This window comes from Dictyostelium purpureum, assembly GCF_000190715.1.
Source record: "Dictyostelium purpureum unplaced genomic scaffold DICPUscaffold_149, whole genome shotgun sequence".
Taxonomy (NCBI): Eukaryota; Evosea; class Eumycetozoa; order Dictyosteliales; family Dictyosteliaceae; genus Dictyostelium; species Dictyostelium purpureum.
Window position 1 is genome coordinate 12,549 of NW_003519486.1, and position 24,813 is coordinate 37,361.

A 24,813-nucleotide genomic window follows, 5' to 3' on the forward strand; every position below is an offset into this window, starting at 1 on the left:
ACATGTCGTCCCCTTTTTTGTTTTCTATTTTTTATTTTAGAGCTTTTATATATTATTAGTAATACTAGTAAAAAATAATATTTAAATAGTAATAGTATATAAATAAATAAGATTACTCTTTTTTTTTTATTTTTTTTTTTATTTTTTTTTTTTTATTTATTTTTTTTATTTTATTTTATTTTATTTGTTAAAGCCAAAATAATAAAAAAACGATTTTATTTTTTTAGCTAGTTTGTTTTAACATTAAATATCTACACCCTCTTCATTTATTTTTAACATATGTTTTTATTGGTTGACACATTATAGTAAATATTATTAAGATACTAATCTAGGGTGTGTAAATTTTAGTGTGTGTGGTTCATTGTGTGACCCATTTTATTTGAATTGTACTCTATGTGCCATAACACTCACACTGTTAAATCCTTTCCCAAATCCCCATATTAAATCTGTTTATACTAATTTTTTTATCTATACATTTATTATTTAATTTATTTTTTATAATTTTAATTTTATATATTTATTTTTTAAATAATTTTTTTAATATAAAAAGGATTTTAATTCAAACCATTCAAAAGCTTCAAACAATTCAACTAATTAATTAATTAATTAATAAAATATAAAAAACCAAAAGGCAAAAGCATACATTTTTTATTTATAAATATCAACTCTTTTCAAATTTACATTTTTTAAAATCAAAAAAAAAAAAAAAAAATATTTTTTTTTTTATCAAATTAGACCCAATTTTTTCAAATCTTTTTTCTCAATATTTATTTAATATTTATTTATTATCTATTTATTTATTTATTTATTTATTTTCATTAAAAAATAATTATTTAATTTACAAAAAAAATCAATTTAATTTTTTCGAAAATGTTAATCTTGTTATTATTTGTTATAATCGCCATTTTATTTATTGTCAAATATGTAAGTATTTTTAAAAATATAATATTTAAAAAAATAAAATTTATTAATTGTTTGATTTAATTAGTATAAAAATAAAAAATTAAATAATAATAATATTGAACCTCCTGGTCCATTAAATTTACCATTTATTGGAACTTTATATTTGCTTTTAAAAGATCCACATTTAGCAATCCAAAATCTTTCGTTTAAATATGGTAAAGTAATGACATTGTTTTTTGCAAATGTAAAGACTGTAGTAATTTCCGATCCAAACTATCTTAAAGAGGTATTTGTTAACCAATCCGATAAATCCACTGATAGATTCTTGATGGGTACCGCTAAATTAATTGGACACGAAAAAGATATTTTATTTTCTAATGGCGACTATTGGAGAAACTATAGAAAGATATTAGCAATGTCATTCCAAAAGCTAAAGGACCATCAAGGTATTACCAAAAACGTCAGCGAAGAGGCTTTTAAACTATCAGAGGCTTTCGATTGGTATGCCACCTCTGGTCAAGTTGTTAATCCAGGACCATTATTTAAAATGTTTACCTTGAATGTTATTATGGAGCTCTTGTATTGCGATAGATCATCATATGACCTTAAAGAGCAACACCCAATCTTGATGGCATTGAAATTGGTTGAAGAAAGTTTAGCTGTTGGTAATGTTGTCGATCTATTCCCAATCCTTTCATCGTTCACAAAGAAATACAAAGATAATTTAACCCAAAATTTAGAAGCTGTCTGGAAATACAGTCAAGAATCGATCCATATGCACAGAGAAAAGCTTAGAAAGAACCCATCAAAGATTGACGACTTGTTAGACTTGTTTATTAGCGAAATTAATAATAGTGCAAACCCAGAGTTCTACAACGACGAAGGTCTCTACAGAGTATGTTCAGATTTGCTTTTGTCAGGAACTGAAACCTCATCTTCCACAATGTCTTGGTTGTTGTTATATTTAATTAATAACCCAAACTTTCAAGATAAGGCTAGATCTGAACTTTTAGAAGCTGCTGGTGGTAAAAGAAGAATCGAATTAAGCGAAAAAAACAAAACACCATTCTTTAACGCTTGTATTAAAGAAGCCTTGCGTATTAGACCCGTTGGTGCACTCTCTCTTCCAAGAATAGCCTCCGAGGATATCTCTTGCGGTCCATATACCATCGAAAAAGGTTCGCAAATATTGATGAACGTATACGGTTTAGCCATGGATCCAACCATTTGGGAAGAACCTGAAGTATTCAACCCATATCGTTGGTTAGCCTCCGATATGAATCAATCATCCTATGCCTTCATTCCATTCGGTTGTGGTGCTAGAATTTGCGTTGGTAGTAACTTAGCCAAAGACGAAATCTTTTTGGGTGTTGGAAACGTTCTATTAAATTACATTTTTGGTTCTGTTGATGGAAATCCAATTAGTGATAAAGGTCATTTCGGTATCGCACTTCAAACTTGTGATTATAATGTTAAATTAACAAAAATCTAAATTTTTTAAATTTTTTTTTTTTTTTTGGTAATTTAAAAAAAAAAAAAAAAAAAAAAAAAAAAAAAATTTTAAAATTTTATTTTTTTAATATAGAAATAATATTATCTGTATATAGGAATACTAAAATAAATTATATATAATTTAAAAATTAAAAAAAAAAAAAAAAAATTTTGGGAATTAAAAAAAAAAAAAAACCCATTAAAATTTTTTAAATTTTATTTATTTATTTAAATTTTACTTACCCTAATTTATTTTTCGTTGATAATTATGAAGAAAGGGAATAATCCTTAAAGGAATTTTTTTTTCTGATTAAAAATATTTTAAAAAAAAAAAATTAAAAATAAATGAATATTTTTAAAAAAAAAAAATTTTAAAAAACCCTTTTTTTTTTTTTTTTTTTTTTTATTTTTTTTATTTTTTTTTCAATTTAAATTATTAAATTTTTTTTTATTTTTTTTATTTAAATAATCGTGTGTCTTATCCTATCACATTTAAAATATATATTATTATAAAAAATCTATACCATAGCGTATAGTTATTATTTATATATAATAATAGTAACAAAAATATATATTATTTTTCTTATTTATTTTTTAAATAATAATAAATAATAAATAAGTAATAATAATAAGAATAGTATTGTTTTATAGATTTAGATATTTATTCATTCATTTATATAAAAGGAAGTTTGGTATCTAGCTTTATAATTTTATATAATTTCAGAAATAGGTTATTTGTATATAACCAAAATGCAGAGATTCATTGAAAAACAGTAATAACAACACCATTAGCATAATTATAATAGCATCATTAGTAATACATATAAAATCAATACAGGCATAAATAACTTTATACTTTTAAAACACCATATATAAAACATATAACAAAATAATTAAAAAAATAAGAAAAAAAAACATATAAAAAATAAAATGAACCAACAAAATTCAGTTTCATCATCGTCATTTTCTACAACCACACCCCCAACACCTCCAACACCTCCGGTTGTATATTCAAGTAGCTCAAATATAAATTCATCAACATTTAATTATAACTTTAATGTCAGATTTAATGAAATTGTAAATTCCATTACCGTTAATAAAGAAGGCACTCTTGTTTGTTTAGGTGGTAAAAAATCATTACAAATTGTAGATTTAGAATTACTTAGAAGTGTTAAAAATATACCTCAGCAAAGTAAATGGGATGTTAGTGTTGTAGATTGGAATCAAAAATCACCCAATTTAATAGCTTCATCAGTATGTATTACATTAAACTATTTTCAAAACTTTTAAATAGGAACTCTATATTAATGGATTTTAATTTTTTTTAACTTGTAGTCAAATCAAGATTCATTCATTTGGGATATTGAAAATCCAAAATTTCCATTGCTTGGTCAATTTGTAGCACATCAAAGAGCAATTTCAGATTTATCATGGAGTTTGTTTGATAATAATATTTTAGCAACAACAAGTGCAGATTCATTTGTTAATATTTGGGATTTAAGAACACCAAAAAGAGCAATGAAGTTTAAATCATTAAAATCACATATTTTAGGTGCTATACAGGTTAAATGGAATCGTTTTAATCAAAATGTTTTAGCTTCTGCACATGAAAGTTATTTAATGATTTGGGATTTAAGAGTAAGTTTTTTTTTTTTTAAATTTTTTAAAAAATTTTAATTATTTATTAACTTTTTAATTTTTTATCAATTATAGAAAGATAATCAAGAATTAAATACAGCAGTGCATTCATCTAAAGTATCTGGTATTGATTGGTCACATCATGACGAAAAAGAAATTTTAACCTGTTCTCAAGATAAGACTGTAAAGATATGGAATTATCCATCACCTAAACCAAAATCAACTATATCAACATCAAACCCAATTCTAAGAGCGAAATACTTACCAAAGGGAAAAGGTATAGTAACAATATCAGATCGTGGAGATAACTATATTAGATTATGGGGATTCAATGATTTATCAACACCAGTAGAAACTTTGATTGGACATTCAGATAATGTACGTTCTTTCGATTTTAGAGTGAAATCAAATTTCAACGACAATGATGTACAGATTGTATCTTGGTCAAAAGATCAATACTTGCGTCTTTGGAAATTAGAAGATCATTTAAAAGATATATTTGGAATTGAATATACACCATACAATCCATTACTTCATTTAAATAGCAGCGGTAGTAATATCAATAGTATCAATAATTCATTCGATTTATCTTCAACCACCGAAATTTTAAATAGCAACAATAATATAAATAATTTAAATATTAGTAGTAATAACATTATTGGTAATAATATCGACATATTAGAACCAAATAATATCAGTTTTGATTTTAATAATACTGAATCATCGCAGCAATTACAGCAATATCAACAATTACAAGAGGATGTAAATATGCCAAAGGATTTAGAATATGAATTAAAAGTAATTCAAAATAAAATAATAGATAAATATTTAAAAATTGAACAAGTAAATTTATTTAGAAGAACTTGTTTAGCAATATGTACAATTCCCAATATTTTTTATCAAGAAGATAATAATAATATGGATCAATCAATCAATAATACTATTAATAAAAATGAAGATTCAACTACTGTACAAATAAGATTTTCTTTTCCAGCATTATACCCAAACAACGCTGTTCCAAGTTTAGAATTTTTGCCACACGCTTCAACAACACCATTAAAAACAAATATTTTAATTAAAAATGTAAGATTTTTTTTCTTTATTTTTTTTCTATTTAAAAAACATACTAATTAATTTTTATAATTACCATTAGGCATTAAATGATATTTGTTGGAATAGAGTTTCACAAAATAAAACATGTTTTGAACAATGTTTAATTGAATTGGTAAAATTGGTAAAGCAGTATATTATTGATGAAAAACCAAAAGGAACTTTATTAAAAATCATTAATGAAGACAGTAGTGACAGTAACGACAGTATTTCTGCAGCTTTAAAGAACAACAAACCAAAAAATATAAATTTAAGAACATCAAGTGGAAGAATTGAAACAGTTCCTTCATTATCAACAACAACCTCAGTCTCTACCCCTTTAGCAATTAATACAACAAATACAAACACCCAATTTTTAACCGCAACCGTAAATAAAAACAATATAATGTCAAAGTCACCAAACTCACCAAGAATATTTGAACAATATAGATTAGGCGCAAAAAGAGAAAAATCACAACAAAATGAAATAATATTTTTAAATAACTATAAGGATTCAAATGAAGAACAATTACCATTATCACCTATTTTAACAAATATTAATAATAATAGTAATAATAGCAATAATAATTTGAATGGTTCATCCACTTTGACAAATAGTAGCTCAAATAATGAACTCTCTTTATCTATTCATAGAAATTCATTTAATCCAAATAGAATTCAAGAAAACTATCCATGTCCACGTTTATGTGGTGCTGTATTTGGTGGATGTAATAAATTAATTGTTTTTAGAAATACAATTTCATCATTAACAAATGATCAAAATAAAACATCATCACAACCACCATCAATATCTAATAGTGTAAATGGTACCAAAACATCGACATCCACATCAACATCAAATACTAAATCTACTGCTGAAACTGCTCAAACAACAGCAATACCTGTATCTAATTCATCTTCATCCTCAAATGATAACGATAATAATCCTGAAAATAATAAACTTGAAAATACAAAAAATAATAATAACAATAATAATACTATCAATACCAATAATGATAACAAAAAGAATAATAGTTTATCATCATCCACAAATCTTTTATCTTTATCATCCTCATCATCAGTTTCAGATTGTGTCACCACAACCACCACAAATACTATTCGTTATATTAATCCACCAAGAACCTATAAAGAACTTTTAAATATAATATCAAATGTATCAGCATCTGTAACAACTTCTTCAAATGTAAATGTAAATGCAAATGGAAATGGAAATGGGAACGGAAATCGTACAAACTTATCACCAAATCCAAATAGGTCACACACCCATCACCATCACCATACTCATATGAACAGTAGCTTTGATAGTACAACAACCTCAAGTAAACAATATTCTTCCTCGCCATTCAATGACAATCCTTTATTAGTAAGTATTATTAAACCATCTTACCCCCTTTTATATTTTTTATTTTTTTATTTAATTTTTTTAAAATATAAAATTTGCAATGACGTTGTTTAGATAATTTTTAATTTTTTAATTTTTTTTACAAATTATATTTTTATTTATTCAAAAATTAAATACATATTAATTTTCTTTTTTTTATTATATTAGAACGATTATACAAAAAATATATTTGGTACACCACCACAACATTCAACATTTAGTGTATCATCCCCAATATCCTCATCACCAATATCATTAAATTATCTTAATATGGATAATGATGGTGTATTAGAAGGTATTGACAATCTAGAACCTATTAATCAATCAAATTCTTCTTCATTAACCTCATCTCCTTCATTCTCTAAAGGCGCTCAAATTTCAAATACATTCCAAGCTATTCAAAGAACAATGAAAATTTTAGATATTTCTTCTTTATCATTATTAAATTATAATTTAGCCAATTCATATATGTAAATATTTTTTAAAAGCAATATATAGTTTTATATTTTAAAATATATATACTAATTATTTATCTTTTTAAAATGAAACAGTTTATCTGGTAAATCCGTTGAAGAAATTTGTACATATAATTCACAATTAGCAGAAAAAGAAAATAGAAAAGATTTAGTAAAATTATGGAATACCCTTAGAATGGTAACAGATTCTAAATTATTTTTAAAATATTTACAACAAAATCAACTGAGCTCGAGTTCAAATATTTTAGTAACAAATATGTCATCAGGTCAACTTAGAAAACCTATTAAACTAGATTCTCAGCAAACTCTTTCATTACAGCAACAAATTCAACAACAACAGCAACACCCACAATCAATGTCCTCATTTTATCAATCATCACCTGGCCAACCTCATTATTTATCTTCATCATCATCGTCATCCTCATTCTCTCAACAATCATCTTTATCACCACTCCACCAATCATCACCTTTATCTTTCCAACAACAATTACAATTGCAACAACAACAACAGCAATTATTACAAACCCCAAATTCACCATTACAACAACAGCAACAGCAACTACAGTTACAGCAACAATTATTGTTACATCAACAGCAACAACAACAACAGCAGCAACAACAGCAACAACAAGAAATATTACAGCAACAACAAATTAATGATAATGGGTGGCCTAACCATCCTCTTGGAAGAAAGCTTGTAAAATCTCTAATCGACTACTATAAGAAATTGGGCGATATTCAAACTCTTGCTATAATATCTTGTGTTTTAATCCTCTCTGCAAACCAATTACAAAAATTAAAAAACAACTTATCCCTATATGATGACTCTTTAGATTCACCAAATCTTAATAATTCTTCAGGTGGTTTTTCTCCAATTTTCAATTTCTCATCATTATCGATTAGTTCTCCATCGGGTGTAGATGAAATGGTTTCAAAACAAAAAAGTCATATATCAAACTTTAATATTAACAATAGCCTCAACCATCATCATTATTACCATCATTTAAATGAAACCTACGATCCAAACCTTTGTCTATTAGACCCAAGCAATTCAAAAATATACGACTACTATAGACAACTCTATTCAGATGTTCTCTATCGTTGGGGTCTTCTGGAAAAGAGAGCCGAAATGTTAAAATTCATTCAAAACAAAGAGCCTGATAGAGGTATTAACTTTTCAATTGAATGTATTAAATGTAATAGAAAACTCAACAACTTTTTCTGTAACAATTGTAAAATCTATGCTGTTAAATGCTCCATTTGTAATATCTCTGTTAGAGGTCTTTCTAGTTTTTGTGTATATTGCGGCCATGGTGGTCATACAAATCATATTAAAAGTTGGTTCGAACAACAAACTAAATGCCCAACTGGTTGCGGTTGTGTTTGCTCATTTAATTTACCTTTTATTCAAAAACAACAACAACAACAACAACAACAACAAAAACGCCAACAAAATGTTTATTATCCAACAACTGACACTCATTTCCATTGTACTGGTTCATCAGTATCATCCCAACCACAGTCTCAACAACCACAACAAAACTCTTCTTATCACAATACAATTTTCCAACAATATAACCCAAGAAATAGTGGTAATAATATTCCAACACATAGAAGATACTCAATTTCCTCGTTTGATCATGTAGATGTTAGTGATAGCAGTTATAATGATTATTTATTTAATCATCATTAAAAGCAATAATTAATAAAAAAAAGTATAATAAAATAAATATATATTAAATCTATATATATTAATATTTTTAAATTTAATAATTTTATTTATTTGTATATTTATTTATTTACTAAAAAATGATTATTTAATTCTCTGACCAAACGGAAACCCCACATATTTGATCTGGTTTGAGATGAATAGTAACAATTTCTATATGCAATTCTGGTGTGTTTTATTTCATATATCCAACCCCCACCCCTTAATATACCAAACTTACACATTGGATTAGTGTCTATATCATTATAATTCCAAGCCAAACTATCTGTTGGTGCATTTTCAAATGAACTATGCCAGCAATCATCTACCCATTCCCTTGCATTACCTGTAATATCATAAAGCTTGAAACCATTTGGTAAATAACTTGCAACCTTTGAAGTTAGAGCAATTCTATCATTACATTTAAAAAAGTTTCTTGGAACTTTGTATCTGGATGCTGTTGTTTGGTCAAGTACATTTGCATATTTACAAGCATTTTCAGTACTGTTACCCCATAGGAAAATGTTATTTCCAGTATTGGCCCTTGCAGCATATTCCCATTCAGCCTCACTTGGCAATCTGTATTGTTGTTTAGTTTTCTTTGATAACCATTCTGCATATTTCCTTGCATCCTCTCTTCTGACACATACTACTGGTTGCTTTCCATTTTGAATCACTCTTGGGCCAATAAAACCTGGGTTATTATAGTCCCATTCTATATCTGTGATATCTGGTTGACTTCTTGGTATTGGAACTATGCATCCTTTTGGCATAACATGGCCAGTTTCTTTCACAAACCTTCTAAACTCCTCTAGAGTTACTTCTTTTGATGCCATTGAAAATCTTTTCTTTATTGATACTTTGTGTAATGGTTTTGAGTAGCTGATATCATTTTTTGAAATTGTTCCATTAAAATAATCTTCTTCATTTTTTGCAATACCCATTAAAAATGAACCAACTGGTATTAAAACCATTTCTGGACAATAGAAATCATCACAATCTTTAAAGGTCTCTAGTGACTTCATCTTATGGATTTTAGTATCTACATATGGATTTATACTAGTCGACGCTTTGACATCTCTATAGTTTGGGTATTTTGAGCCAATTAACACCGTTGTTATTGATTTTAAAGTTGTTTTCCATTCTTTTAAAAACTGTTTTAAACGAACTGGCCTTTCTAAACTTGTTGGTGACGCATCATAATCTACTGATGATATTCTATTCTTTAGAAAAGCAACTTCTATTTCTAGAGAGCTAAGCTTTGGTTTTATTTCATTCAAAAAATACCCACAAAATGGATCGCTATCCCTATTGCCATGAATTGATACAAAGTTTCTTGAAATATCTACCAAGTCTTTTTGAAATTCCTCTATGTGGTGTAAAATAGATGAAAATGTTTTAAGTGATTCATTGAAGGATGTCCATCTCATAAGATTACAAACACCATTTATTCGATTAACTAGAGTGTTATTAATTTCTGGTTGTGTAAATTTTTGACAATAACATAAACTATTTTCTAAAAAAATAAATAAAAAAAGAAAAATTATTTTTTTAAGATTAGTATTATTATAACTATAAAATATCATGATTTATTATTATATCCGTACTAGTACTTTTTTTTTTTTTTTTTTTAAATAGAAAGAGAAAACTGTCTTATTATTATAAAATAATTTAAAAAAATATTTTGATGTGGTATTGTAGAATTATGAATAGATTGTTTAGATATATTATATACTAAAATAAAATTTTTAAAGAAAAAAAAAGTAATATGGTTTAAACTTGACCAAATTTTTCCAAATTGTATTTTTAAATTTTATTTTTATTTGTAAAAAAAATTATAATTTTTTTTTAAAAAAAAAGAATAAATTGATAAATAATTAAACCATTTTAAAACCATTACTATAAATCTTAAAAAAAAACAAATAATGAAATAAAATATTATTGAAAAATGATGATTTAGAAATAGGTTAAAACTTTTTTTTTTTTTATAAATAAATTTAAAAAAAAAAAATAATAAAAAATAAAAATAAATACTTTTTTTAAATTTTTGGAAAAAATATTTTTTTTTTATTTTTTTAATTTTTTTTTTTTTAATTTATATTAATAATTTTTTTTATTGTTTTTTTTATTTTTTTTAAAATTAACATTAATAATTTTTTTATTTTTTTTTCTTTTATACACCATCTATAATAAATAATTTTTATCAGATGATTGAGAACAATCAAATTAATCTAAATAATAATAATATCACTGAAAATCCTAATAATGTAAATAATAATACTAATATTAATATTCAAAAACAACCATCTGCCCCCGAGGCTGTTGTAGTTCCCGATGGTGCATCTAATACTACAGCCACCATTGCCACAAAAAATAATTTAATATCTCCATCTCCATCAAATGAGTCACAGCAACAGCCACAACAACCACAACCACAACCACAATCACAACAGCAACAGCAACAACAACCACAACAACCACAACCACAACAAATTCAATCACCAAAATCACAACAAAAACAAATAAAAGATTTAGTGGATTTTTCAAAATATTATAGGGAAATAGAACGTAGTGAGTCTTCACCAACTCAAACTGTTCAAACTTTAATTCAAATCATAAATTCGAATACTCCTGATAAAATAACAGATTCTGATCATAAGAATTCAGCCTTGTCATTTGTTTCACAATGGTTACCCAAATATATTACTGGAATTTTATCATTAAAAAGGTAAGATATATTTTATCTATTTTTATTTTATTAAAAATTATAATTTTTTTAACTCTTTCTCTTTTATAATAATGTAGTTTATCAAATGAAATTAAACCAGAGATTATTATTTTCTTAAAATCATCACTCGAAATTGCCATAGGATATATGAACTATGATTTCCCAGAACTTTGGATTGCTTTTTATAGAATTTTTAATCCAGCTCATTCATTTTATTCAGGTGATAAATTTGGTTTCACTAAAGAGGATATCAACGATATTTATAATTATAAAATGGTAAATATAATAATTTAAATATTGAAAATAATTTAAAAAATTTTAATTATCTTACTTTTTAATTTTTTAGAAACAAGAAAGCCAAACATCATATTTTTATTTGAAAAATTTAAGTATTTTAGTAGAAAATAATTTTTATGATAAACTCATAAACTTAATTACATTAAAGCCTTCACTTGCAAGATTATCATATATAATTAAAGGAATTTATCTTGTAGGTATTAATTTATTAAAGGATAAACAAAAAATAATAAATATATTAATAGTTTTTTTTTAATTATTAGTCAAGAGAGTTTTTATCACTTCAATTCTTAAATAATTATTTATTTAGATTAAAAGAAGTTTTATATAATTACTTTTTAGATTTGTTTTACGAAGATTTGCCAGTACAAGAAAGAGAGCTATATAGAGAAATTTATCAAAATGTTCAACATATCTTTGCAATCATACTACCACAATCAGAGATTACGAAAATGTCTCAAGAGTTCGATTTAAATAGAGCATTAAGATGTTTTCAAAGTGTAAATTTAGAGAAAAAACTTAGAGGTTTAAGATATATAAAAAAAGAATCAACAAAATGCTTAAGAAAAGAAACTGATAAATTATCAATTTTAAATTTTTTAAGAAAGCAAAGACAACTAAATAATACAAATAACAATAATAATAATAATGGTAACAAATCTAAACTATCAGTCCAAGATAATAATAGTAGTAATGGAGGTAGTTCTCCAGGATCATATTCGCCACATTACCCAAGATCAGAACCAAATAACAGCAATAGCTCAAATAATAATGAACCTGTAAACAATAATTGTAATTCTAGTGAAAATAATAACAACAACGAAAATTTAAACAATGATAAAAATGCGAATAATAGCAATAACAACAATAATAACAATAATAACAATAGTAACAATAGTAACAATAGTAACAATAATTCAAATAATAATAATTCGAATAACAATAATAATTATAATACAAACAATCCAAATCCACAAATTTTATATGATTGGATATTAAAAAATGAAATTATAGAAAATTGTTGTAAAATTAGCGAACAACCAGATATTATCAGACATTGTATTCAAGTAATGATATTTCTTTGTCAATATGGAGTATTTGATAATGATCATATTGAATTGTTATGGAATTCCTTAGTTGGTAAACATGAATCCATCAAGAACATTATGTACTCTGCAATCCTCAGTTTAATCAACAATTTATTATTTGACTCTGTAGAGTTTTTATATCAACAAATCTATAGAACAATAGTTTCAATGAAATCAAGCGAGTTTGATAATGACCTTTTATTATTCTTATATAATTTTACAGTTTTATCAATTCAACATTTTGATAATCCAGCCAACAATAAGAAGTTTTTTGGTGTCGAAATTTTTTGGGCATTATGTACTCAAACTCAGTTAACCTCAAATAATAATAACAATAATGGTATAAATTATAATAGTAACAATAATAATAACTCACCAACAATTCAAATCAACGATAATAGTAGTTTAAATAGTGCAAATTTAAATACCAACAATTCAATTGAATTATCTCAAAACTTATGTATAAAAGCTAGAATTCATTTTATTCAAATTCTTAGATTACAAGAGTGCTCTTCATTACGTACCCAATATTTGGAAGTGGCCATCGAAAATTTAAAAAACAATATATCCATTGTAGAATCCTTAGCTGTAATTGTAAATATTATTGACCCAAAGAAACAAAAAGCCTTCATTGAAACATTAGAACAAAAGTATAAAATTTTTGATTTATTTTTTAAAGAAATTGCAAACTATAAAAAGACTGCTCAAGAAAAACTTAAAGCAATCCTCAGTAATTTGCCTGTAACTGCAAATATAAATAACTCAAGTAGTATGAATGATATACCAACCTCTGCAAATGCCATTGCCGCAGCGGCCGCAGCAGTTTCATCTTCAAACTCTCAACAACAGCAACCACAACAACAAGCATCTCATCAAATTAATTTAAATAATGTAGTATTTGTTGGCCAATTTCCACATTTAACTCAGGTTCAAGGAAGATTAGATTTTTTAGAATTTATTTTATCACAATCAAATTTAATGTTGAATATTCAACAGGTAGATATTCTCTGGGACTCATTTATTGCAAATGCTTTAACACCTGAAGAAAGAGAGCTTTGCTTCCTTTGGTTAAAGAATACAAAAATCTCTGGAAGTGCCTATCGTTCAACTATACCAGAAAATGTTATTCGTCATTTATTCCTTAATAAAATGCCCAATATGGATTGGAGCCATTTGGGTCCAGCCTCCTATAGTGTTTTTGAAAGATTTTTCTTTTTTGTCAATGAAAAATCAGGTAAAATTAAACGTTTCCAATCTTCAATTTTTGGTTCAACTGGTGAAATTTTAGGGAATCAATTAACAAAATCGAAATCGAATAATGGCAACTCACCATTATTACAACCTGTAAATAATAATAGTAGTCAACAACCCTCGCCACAGATATCACCACAACAATCACAACAGCAACAACAATCATCTCAACAACAGCTTTCAAACTCACCAATTCCTTCACCACACTCATCACCAATGTTAACATCTTCTACTGTAGCTAATCAAATTCCATCTGACTATACCCCCTCAGACTATTATATTGCAAGCACAGATTTAATAGGTATCAGTTATCTTTGGTCAATTGCATTAGACTGTGTTAATCAAGATCTTAGCAACTCAGCTATAAACACTCTTAATAATCTATATCAAAATGGTGAAAATCAAAAATCAATGAAATTCAAAGAAGAATTTATAAAGATATGTATTGACAATATTGGTAGAAATCTCTCACAAATTAAAGTTCAAGCCAAAAGAGAAGAGTCTGTAAATAGAATTTGTAGAGCTTTGTCAATGTTAAAAATATTTAAAGATACTAAGAATAATGACTCTCCAAGTAATGTCTCAGTGGATAAAATTAAAAACTCTTTAAAAAACTCATTCTCTAATGCCAGCTCTCCATCACCATTCTCTGATAGACCTTTATCCTTTCTTGTTAAATTTGATAGAGGTGACTCCTATATTATATCTGATATTTTCGTTACTGATACTCTTAGAATGTTCAAAAGAAAAGTTGCTGCAATATATAATGTTATTCCAAAACCAACTGTAAAGTCATTAAAGGTGTACATCTCTGACAAAGAACTAAAGGATGATGATAAAACAATGGAAGAATATAAAATTTTAGATGCAAACGGCTCACAACTCTATCCATTATTTGTAAAGCGTACTATTACTCCCTCATCATTACAACAATCACCCTCACCAACACCATTTTCATCACCAATCTCAAACTCATCACCAAATCCACAATCTCAACAGCAACAACAAAACTATCAATCATCACTATTACCAACTACAACCTTGGCTCAACAAGAATCTTCTAAAAAAGATAAAGAAAAAAATAAAAAGAAAAAAGATAAACTTGGTAGTAATGATGATTTTGAAAACGATAACGATGAAGATGTTGATGTATTAGATGATGCCCCAATACCCTCAATTATTATCGAATCGCTTCAACATCAATTAGGTGGTTTTGGATTAATAGGTGATTTACTTTTAAGAAAGGTTCAAGATGTAAACCCAAAACTTAAATTTGGAGGTGGTCTAAAATCAAAGAATGAAGATTTAATTATTTCTATTCTCTCAAAGTCAACATATTTTGATCAAATTTTCAACTTATTAAATCTTGAAGAACAAATTATTGCCGAAAAAGCTTGGGATATACTTTCAGAGCTTCCACTAAATGAAAGACTATATAAAGAAATCAAAAACTTGTCATCTGATCTATCAATTCTCTTCCCAACCCAATCAATTTTTAAAACCCAATACTCTTTGAAAGTTTTTGAATCAATTTTAAAACCAGCCACATCAGCATCCTATAATTCAATACCAACAAATAGTAACATCAATAGCTCCGCAGCAAACAATGAAAAGCCAAGTAACTTTTCACTAAGTGGTAGTAATGAATCTCTTCCAATTATTTCAATTTCATCACCAAGCAATGTAGCCATTAGCAACAATAACAATGGTAGTAACGGTGTTGTTATGAATGGTAATATCAACGGTACCCCACAATTAAATGGCTATCAACCAACATTAGAAGATATTAAGAATATGTTTATAAAGAAAAATGGTGTTGGCTATTTGGTCAAAGTTTTCATTCAAACTCCAATTACAAAACAAAAAGGTACTATTAAAATGTTTGGTTCAATTTTAAAAACCCTTTCTTCAATTGCTTTACTTCAATCAAAAGATCAATCAAAACCCTCATACTCAATGCAAAAGAAAGAGTTTAGAAAAGAAACATCATACTCAATGGGACCAGATTTTATTACCAAACTATTTGATGTAATAGCCTGCATATGTCCAATGGAAACTCAAGGCAATGTTAAATTAACTGACGATTTAAATATACTTTGCCACTATGGTTTAGAAATTTTTATAACTTCAATTTTATCAACAAACAATGCCAATAATCCAAATGGTGGTAATAATAACAACAGCACTAGCAATAATAATAGTAGTAAAAATAATATTTTAGATACAATACAACAATTCAACTGGGATCAATGGTTAAAAACCCTTTTATTAGAATGTTCTGATCGTATAATTCAAATTAAAGTTTCAAATCTTATTTTAAATATTACTACAAATTTTAAATCATCAAATGAACATACCCACCAAACCATAGATGTATCTTTATTCTTTTTAAATATACTCTTAAACTTTTTACCACAAATTAATCAATATCATTCCACTGCAGAACAATTCTTTTGTTTATTATCAGATTTATTATGCATAGGCTATCCACCAACCCCCACATCAACACCAAAATCGATCAATGGTAAACATCAACAATCAAATATACAAAATAATAACAATAATAATAGCTCATCATCCCCATTATCATTATCATCCACACCAAAATCCACAAACTCGCTACCAATTGCCAAAACTTCACCAAGAGACTATGAAAGTGCCAATCTTTATGATAGTCATCATCAAGATAAGAATGAGTCTGTTGATTTTATTAGAAATCTTCTATCCAACCTTATTCACCAATTAAAGACTATTCAAACAAGAGAAAGAAATAATAGTGATCAAAAAGATCATGTTTTAATTGGTATTTTAAATGGTATCCGTAATTTAATTCGTAGAAGATCATCGCTCAAACAACTATGCAAAGAGAAACAATTAACAGAATTTCTTTTCCACAATTGCTTATTTATGACACCATCAGCAAATGACCATGGCTCATTAGATCAACCACCACTCTGTAAAATGAAATGTACCAGAACTGCATGCTTCCGTTTATTGAAGGAATTGGCTAAAAATGATTCACAATCATTCAATAATGTTATTGACCTAATTATAAATGAAATCGATTCGATTGAACCAGTTAATGATTGGAATTATTCACCATTAGAAAAAGAGAAATCTATATATGGCTACGTTGGTCTCAAAAATCAAGGTGCTACATGTTATATGAATTCATTACTCCAACAGTTATTTAGCTCACCACATTTAAGAAATGGTATTTTATCAATGAATCTATCTAACTTAGTAAATTCGGTTTTAGAATTACAACAACAATTACAACAACAACAACCATCACCATCACAACAGCCAAACCAACAACAGCAACCAACAAATGGATATCAACCACCATTACCACCACCAACCTTCCAAAATAGCAATAGTCAACAGTTACATCAACAACAACAAAATTTACTCTACCCAACAAACCCTGGTAGTGGTATGATTCAGATCAATATTAATAATAAGGAATTACAAAAGAAAGCTGAAGATTATAACCTTTTAAACCAACTACAGCTATTATTTGTGTATCTTCAAGAAAGCTCAAAGAAATACTATGACCCATATAATCTCTGTAGAACCATTAGAAACTATAATGGTGAGATCATTAATCCGGGTATTCAAATGGATGCCTATGAATTCTTTTTATTACTATTAGAGAAGTTAGAAGATTTAATGAAAGAAATGCCACAAAAGAACATATTAAAACAAAGCTACGGTGGTGTCCTAACTAATCAAATTATATCAAAAGAATGTACTCATAGATCCCACAGAGAAGAACCATTCCTTTCACTTTCAATGGATGTAAAAAACAAGAGATCACTTGCAGAATCATTAGCCAGTTTCATTGATGAAGAATTATTGGTTGGTGATAATAAATACAAATGTGAATCTTGTGATGGTCGTGTTGATGCAATCAAAAGAACATTAATAGATAGATGTCCAAATACATTAATTTTGCAATTAAAAAGATTCGAATTTGATGTAAGTAAAAATAAATATAATAAATCTCATTAAATATATAATACTAATTAATATTTTTTTATATAAATATAAAGCTCGATAATATGAGAAATATCAAATTAAATGATTTTTACGAATTCCCAATGTTATTAGATATTGAACCATTTACAGTAGAATCAGTCGAAAGAAAAGAAAAGAGCAATATCCTAATGATGTCTTCAATGGATCCAAATGAATATAAATATACCTTGTCAGGAATTGTTTTACATCAAGGTACTGCGGATTCAGGTCATTATATTTCATTAATTAAAGATACAAATGGTTCTTGGTTTGAATTAAATGACACCTTGGTCCTACCTTATGATCCAAATAGAATTCCAATTGACTGCTTTGGTGGGTTTGATGAAGTTAGAGAAATGGACAAAGATACTCAAAAACCTATTATGGTAAAGAGACCAAAAACCTGTAACGCCTACATGCTATTTTATAATAAAGTCATTCCAAACTATAATGACGAAAAACAAGAATCAATCGAAAGAGTAGATAAAGAGTCAACAGAACCAATTGTTAGTAGTGAACAAAATTTAGTTGAAGATTCTAATAGCAGCACTGGTAGTGTTTCAATAGATACAACTAGTTGTAGTAGTAGCAATGCCCTCATCAACAATCAAAATAATCCTCTTCCAACCATTGTTACTGCTCCACCATCACCTTCACCAGCCAACAAGAATATCAACAGCGATAGTGGTAGCTCATCCTCTTTATTATTAAAGAAATCAAATTCAAACCAAAAAGTTTCAATGGAAGCACTCGAGACTGTTTGGAATGAAAATAAGATATACCTAAAAGAAAAATTCTTATATGATCTTGACTTTGCTACATTTGTTTGGGATATCGCCAATCTTTATCATAATCCAACATTCGATCCAATTAGCCCTACACTAGTTAACAATCTCAACACCTCTAAAGAGTATCAAGATTCAATTTTAGCAAGCATCAAAATATCAACCAAATTCTTAATCGAAATTTACTCACATTCTAAGGAGAAAAGAGTTATTGATGTTTGGGCCTATCATATCAAGAGATTATTACGTGAATCAATTGGTGGCGCTGAATGGCTATTAAATCTTTTGGTCGAGAAAAAGAACTTACTCAAGGGTGTTTTAATCTCATGTCCCTTTGAAAAGACCAAAGCAACCTTTGTAGATATCATTTCATTCACTGTAACTCTATGTAAAAACATTCAATTACCATCAAGTAGAAATCAAATTTCCCCATCAATTATCTCTTTGTGCAACATTTTAATGGTTATGGTAAAGAGCTATAAAGAATATTCAAAGAAAGTTTTCTCACTCTTATTAAATATCGTTCAAGAATGTGATATTGAAAGAGAATATCTTTTACAAAAAGGTATCATTTCCAAACTCATTGATACTTTTATTGGCTCGTATACTATCCTCGGCAACAATAATAGTGGTACAAATCCAAACCAAACATCCTCATACACAAGCTATAACTATTCAGGTGGATCTTCAAGCAGTGGTAGTCATACTGGTAATCATCCATTCAATCAAAACAACCAAAACAATCAAAACAGTCAACTATCCGAACCAAATAAACTTTTAGATTTAGTAAGTTATCTTATTAGACAATGCCAATCATACCAAGATTCAACAATCTCCACCTCTTCCCTCACAAACTACCCAACTGAAAAAGATAGAACCAAACCACGTGTACATATTGTTTTAAGTAATACTTTAAAAGCTTCACAATCAATATACAAATCCTATTCAAATGATTCAATTGATCCAATGCTAAATAATAATAAAATTAGCAACTCTATTTCTAGCGATCCAGATAGAAATGTAACAGTAACCAATCAATATGTTAATGGAAGAAGAAATTATCTTTATGTTTACTCTGACACAACTTTTATTTCAGTTTTATCAAAAGCATTTTTAATTAAAGCAATTAAAGAAAATGGTTCAAGTGATTCAGTTAAACTAATGATTAAACATTTGGCCTGGGATAATAAATTTGTTTCTAATCATCTCTTAAATGTCATCAAAGAAACTATCCTTAAATCACATGTTCAACTTTATTGGAACATTTTAACCTCACTTACATCTCTTTTAGAACTACAAGATCCAATTGCTCAATGGAGAGTCGAAACCTCAATGGCCTCATTATTACGTTTACCTGAAGGTATGGTCTATAACTCTGAAGGGCTCCCAGTTTTCTTAAAATTCTTGGGTAAAATTACCAATTTCAACTCATACTCATCCTCATCTTTTTCTGCAATGACAAACTATCTACCGATCCAAACTGATGAATTTTTAAATTGGAAATTAAAAAACAAAGATATAATAATTAAAACAATTAAAGATAGATAAATTTAAAAAAAATAATAAAATTTTTTTTTATTAAATAAATTTTAAAAAACTTTGTATTTTTATATTTTATTTCGTTATTTATAATTATATTATTTAAGTTTCTAAAAGTTGGTCTTAATTTTGTTTTTTAAAATTTTGACTATTAATTTAAAAAACAAGATATTTTTAATTTTTGTTAAATTTATTGGAAAAAAAGTAAATTTTATTTAATAATTTATACCATAAAAAAAAAAAATTTTAAAAAAAAGATAGTATAAAAACTTTTTTTTCTCCCTAACCATCAAGGATTCTCACAGCAATAACAAATCAATAAAGGTGTAGAATAGGTGGGAGGCAAAGCCATCAGTGAAATACCACCACTTAAAGATTAACTAGCCACTGGCTAGTATAGAATCCTGTTTTTTGTTTGGTGTTTTTTAAATATCAAATAATAACAATCGTTAATTTCATCAACATTACTACTTAAAATGGCAAGGCACCACCCTTTCAGGCACTTTATTTTTATCTGCATAGTAAAGTTTGCTGTGTATCGTTTATATAATTCAATAATATGTTTAGATTATAATCCATTTGATATATGAATAAATTGGACCATAATAAAGAAAATTTCCCCAAAATATTTCATTATCCCACCCTTTCTAACACTTGTCTTGATATGCAATTCTAGTAAAGCATAAGTTTCATAAGCGCAAGAAGACCTACCATGACTATTATCCAATTGTTGGAACTTTACTTCATCCATAAACATATGATTTTTCCATTGCTCCACAATAAAATTAATATTTATAAATAATCAATACTAAAATTTTTTGTATTTTTTTTTTTAGTATATATTTATAAATGTAATATTAATTAATATAATTGATTATTATTTATTAATTTTTTGTGTAATATATCACCCATCATATTATTAAACAAATAGGATGATTTAAATTGATGGTTATTAATATAACTAAAGTTTTATGAAATTACATTTTTATTTATAAAATGAAAATAAAAATTAAAATTAAAATAAATAAAATTTAAACTTTCTTTAAAAAGAAATAAAAAGAAATTTCTCAACATGAATTTAAAGTTATTAATATAAAATAAATAAATAAATAAATGATCATATAAATCAATAAATCTAATTTTTTTTTTATTAATTTTTTTTTTTTTTTTTTTTTTTTCATTTAATTAAAGAAAAATTTTTTTTGTTTAAATTAAACGTTTGATATTATTATATTTTTGAAAATTCAGGTTACAATGATTTATAAAATCATTTTTATTTAATTAAAAAAAATAAAAATTTATTAAAAAACACTCCGCCTTTTTTATTTTTTTATAGTATATATAGTATTTCACTCCGTATTATTATAAAAAAAAGGTGTCTATTTAAAATTTTTTTTTTTTTCGAAATTAGTTTTTATTAAATTCAAGCTTGCAATAAAAAGTCTTTGTAACCAGCCAAGTTTAAATTTTCAACTTCCTTTCTGTGTCCAATCAAGCAAATCAACTTAGCTTTAGAGTCTTGCTTTATTATATATATTTTTTTTTGTATCAGTTCACATAATCATTTTATTATTATTTTTTTTTTTGTAAATATATTTTTATATATATTTATTTTATATTTTTTATTTGTAAATAATTTACCCTCATACACTATTACAACAAATTAATTATAAATGGGTAACCTTTTTTCATATTTTATATCTATAGTAATGTAGTGTCCAACTTTTTAGATGAAAATAGAGACCAACAAAAGGATCAACCACCTCCACAACAACCAATCCCACAATCACCACTACCACCAATCCAAGAACCAATCCAAGAACCAACCCCAGAACCAGGACCAAAACCAAAACCAAAACCATAACAAAAGCCACCACCACAACAACAACAACAAAAGCCACCACCACCACAACAACAACAACAACAACAACAACAAAAACAAAAACAAAAACCATTTATTTTTATTATTTTTTTAAAATGGTGGTTAAAAAAAATATATTATATTTTAGTTTCAGACACAAATTTGCTATATTTTGAAAATTGTGGAAACTGTATTGGAAGTTTGCCATGTGAATTCCCCCCAAGAAGTAAGTTTTATTTACTTTAAATTTTTGCTTTATAATTCATACTAATTTTTTAATAGAATTCCGTTATATTATATGCGGATTTATAAACTATCCAGATAGTGACACTGGCATCTACAATAATAATAAAAAAAAAAAAAAAAAAAAATAATATTCTAGATAGAAATTATAATTATAAATTAAAATTATAATTATAATTCTTTTAATAGATTAGATCTTAGTAGTAACAATAGATAATAAAAAAAATAATGATTCATTCCATAGAATTCAAAAAAGAAAAAGAAAAGAATTTATCATACTGTTCAATATTCCAAGAGGTAGAGATCCAATCAAAGTAAAATACCTCTCAATAAAATCAACACCAGTGAATTTTTTTATTCTAATCAACTATTTGATGAATATCAGACATTGTTCTGGCCAAGCAACTATGGTATCATCAAATGGTTTTAGAGAAAGAAAAGATTTAGTGGTTTATTAGAAGAAAAGATTTAATTGTACTATCCGGCAGCTTCCAAAAACTTAAACAAATTGACACAAACTTTAATCTCAGTAAATCCATTTGTGCGTTCAATTGTTGGTTTTCTCTATTACCACCCAGATTTCATTATCTTAAGAGCTGCCGCTTTTATTTTATTTTTATTTAAAATTTTTTTAATCAATTAAACCAATAAAAATAAAAATAAATATAAAAATAAAGATAAATTCTTTTTATAAAGTTTTTTCAATAAAAGTTTGAAATTAATTTAAAATTTCATTAACATTCTTTAAAAGTTTCTATTTCATTTCATAATTTTTCAAATAAAAAAAATTAAAAAAAATAAAAAAAAAAAAATAGTTTTGTAATTTAAGTTTATAGTTTTTAAAATATGTACAGTAAATAAATAATTATTATTTATTAATTTATTTGGATTGGATTCTTTTTTAAATACTCATCAAATGTTGTTAATTTTGTGATCCCTTTTGCAATTGATCTATCATATGAATAAAATATACCAAATTTATTGAAGTAATCAAACATTTTAGCTATTTGTGAAGCTCCTTGAAAATGTAATTTTGAGAACTCTGTGGTTGGGACATAGTTATATTTTACAGTTTTTCCACCAGAATATTTAGAAATTAATTTTGCAATTTCGTCTCCAGTTAATTCATCACCAGCAAAAACCACAGTTACCCCGCTATATTTTAAAGGATTGGTTACTATTTGAGTGAATATTGGCCCAATGTCATTTATATCGGCAATTTCTAATTTCGATAATGGGTCTAGTGGGAGACTAAATAAATAATGATTTGAATTTGAATCTTTTTGGATTTTGAACATTTTACCAATTTTTTGCATAAATATTGGGGCATATATAAAAGAGGTTATGAACTCTGGATGGATTATTGAAACTTCTCTTGCATACTCTTCTATTTCGTATTTGAGGTCAAAGTGCTCCACTGGAAAAGAATTGTTTGATATTTTTCTAGCTGGTACAAAGCCACTAAAAATTAAGTGTCTAACACCAGCATTGTAAGCAGCCTCGACTGCTTTCTTTCCATTAGATGCCTCTTTAATATTGTGTATGAAAATATCGGTATTTAAAAACACTGCATAGCTACTATGTAAAGCCTTTTCTATTTCCTCTATGGTATCATTTGGGTCACATTTAACTACTTGACATCCTTTTTCAATTAATTTTTCTGCTGACTCTATAGAATCCTTGTCGATTCTATTTGTGAGGGCTCTTATATGGAATCTGTCATCATTTAATAAATAATTAACAATTGCATTTCCTTGTAAAGAATTAACACCGTCAAAAACAGTAATAAGATTCTTTTTCATTCTTTTAAATTTAAAGGGCCACAACTATTATTGGAGAAATAATAGTGAAGGGGTTTTTTATTTTTGTTTCTTTTCAAATCCTAAAATAAAAAAATAAAAAAAAAACATATCGATTATTTTTAGTTTTAATTTCAAAAAAAAAAAATATGATTTATTTTATTTTATTTAATTAAAATAAAATAATGGAAGTAGTTTTTAAAAAATCCATATTTAATACACAAAACTTTATTTTAATTTAAAGTTTTATTTAAGGGTTTTATTTCAGTTATAATTTATTTTATTAATTTTTTTAATTTTTTTTTTTTGTTTAAAAACACATCGCGTGAAGGTTCGCACGCTCGTTAAATAAAATTAAAAATAAAAATAAAAAAAAAAAATAAAAAAAAAAAAATCTTTTTGGGTTATTAATAACCTCATAAATTTTTTTTTTAATTTTTTTTTTAATTTTTTTTCTTCACTATTATGACTTGGGGGTAACTCCATGCATATGAT

General features: G+C 26.3%; 4 protein-coding genes across 4 annotated transcripts; 3 read left to right on the plus strand and 1 right to left on the minus strand.

Annotated features, from left to right (window-relative positions):
* Nucleotides 1-870: 870 nt before the first annotated feature.
* DICPUDRAFT_153109 (uncharacterized protein) lies at nucleotides 871-2,395 on the plus strand (the record flags this gene model as incomplete). Its single annotated transcript, XM_003288775.1, has 2 exons — nucleotides 871-924; nucleotides 989-2,395. 2 exons carry the CDS (start codon nucleotides 871-873, stop codon nucleotides 2,393-2,395), a joined length of 1,461 nt encoding a protein of 486 aa, XP_003288823.1.
* A 5,733-nt stretch (nucleotides 2,396-8,128) lies between these two features.
* On the plus strand, nucleotides 8,129-20,424 carry DICPUDRAFT_34644 (uncharacterized protein; the record flags this gene model as incomplete). Its single annotated transcript, XM_003288776.1, has 8 exons — nucleotides 8,129-8,455; nucleotides 11,113-11,435; nucleotides 11,513-11,711; nucleotides 11,782-11,925; nucleotides 11,996-13,131; nucleotides 13,177-13,589; nucleotides 13,686-18,052; nucleotides 18,127-20,424. 8 exons carry the CDS (start codon nucleotides 8,129-8,131, stop codon nucleotides 20,422-20,424), a joined length of 9,207 nt encoding a protein of 3,068 aa, XP_003288824.1.
* Nucleotides 20,425-21,487: 1,063 nt separating this feature from the next.
* DICPUDRAFT_153113 (uncharacterized protein) lies at nucleotides 21,488-22,279 on the plus strand (the record flags this gene model as incomplete). The annotated part of the gene is made up of 2 exons (XM_003288777.1): nucleotides 21,488-21,498; nucleotides 22,123-22,279. 2 exons carry the CDS (start codon nucleotides 21,488-21,490, stop codon nucleotides 22,277-22,279), a joined length of 168 nt encoding a protein of 55 aa, XP_003288825.1.
* Nucleotides 22,280-23,394: 1,115 nt separating this feature from the next.
* DICPUDRAFT_34656 (uncharacterized protein) lies at nucleotides 23,395-24,321 on the minus strand (the record flags this gene model as incomplete). The annotated part of the gene is made up of 1 exon (XM_003288786.1): nucleotides 23,395-24,321. The coding sequence occupies one exon, from the start codon at nucleotides 24,319-24,321 to the stop codon at nucleotides 23,395-23,397; it is 927 nt and encodes a 308-aa protein (XP_003288834.1).
* Between the last annotated feature and the right edge of the window lie 492 nt (nucleotides 24,322-24,813).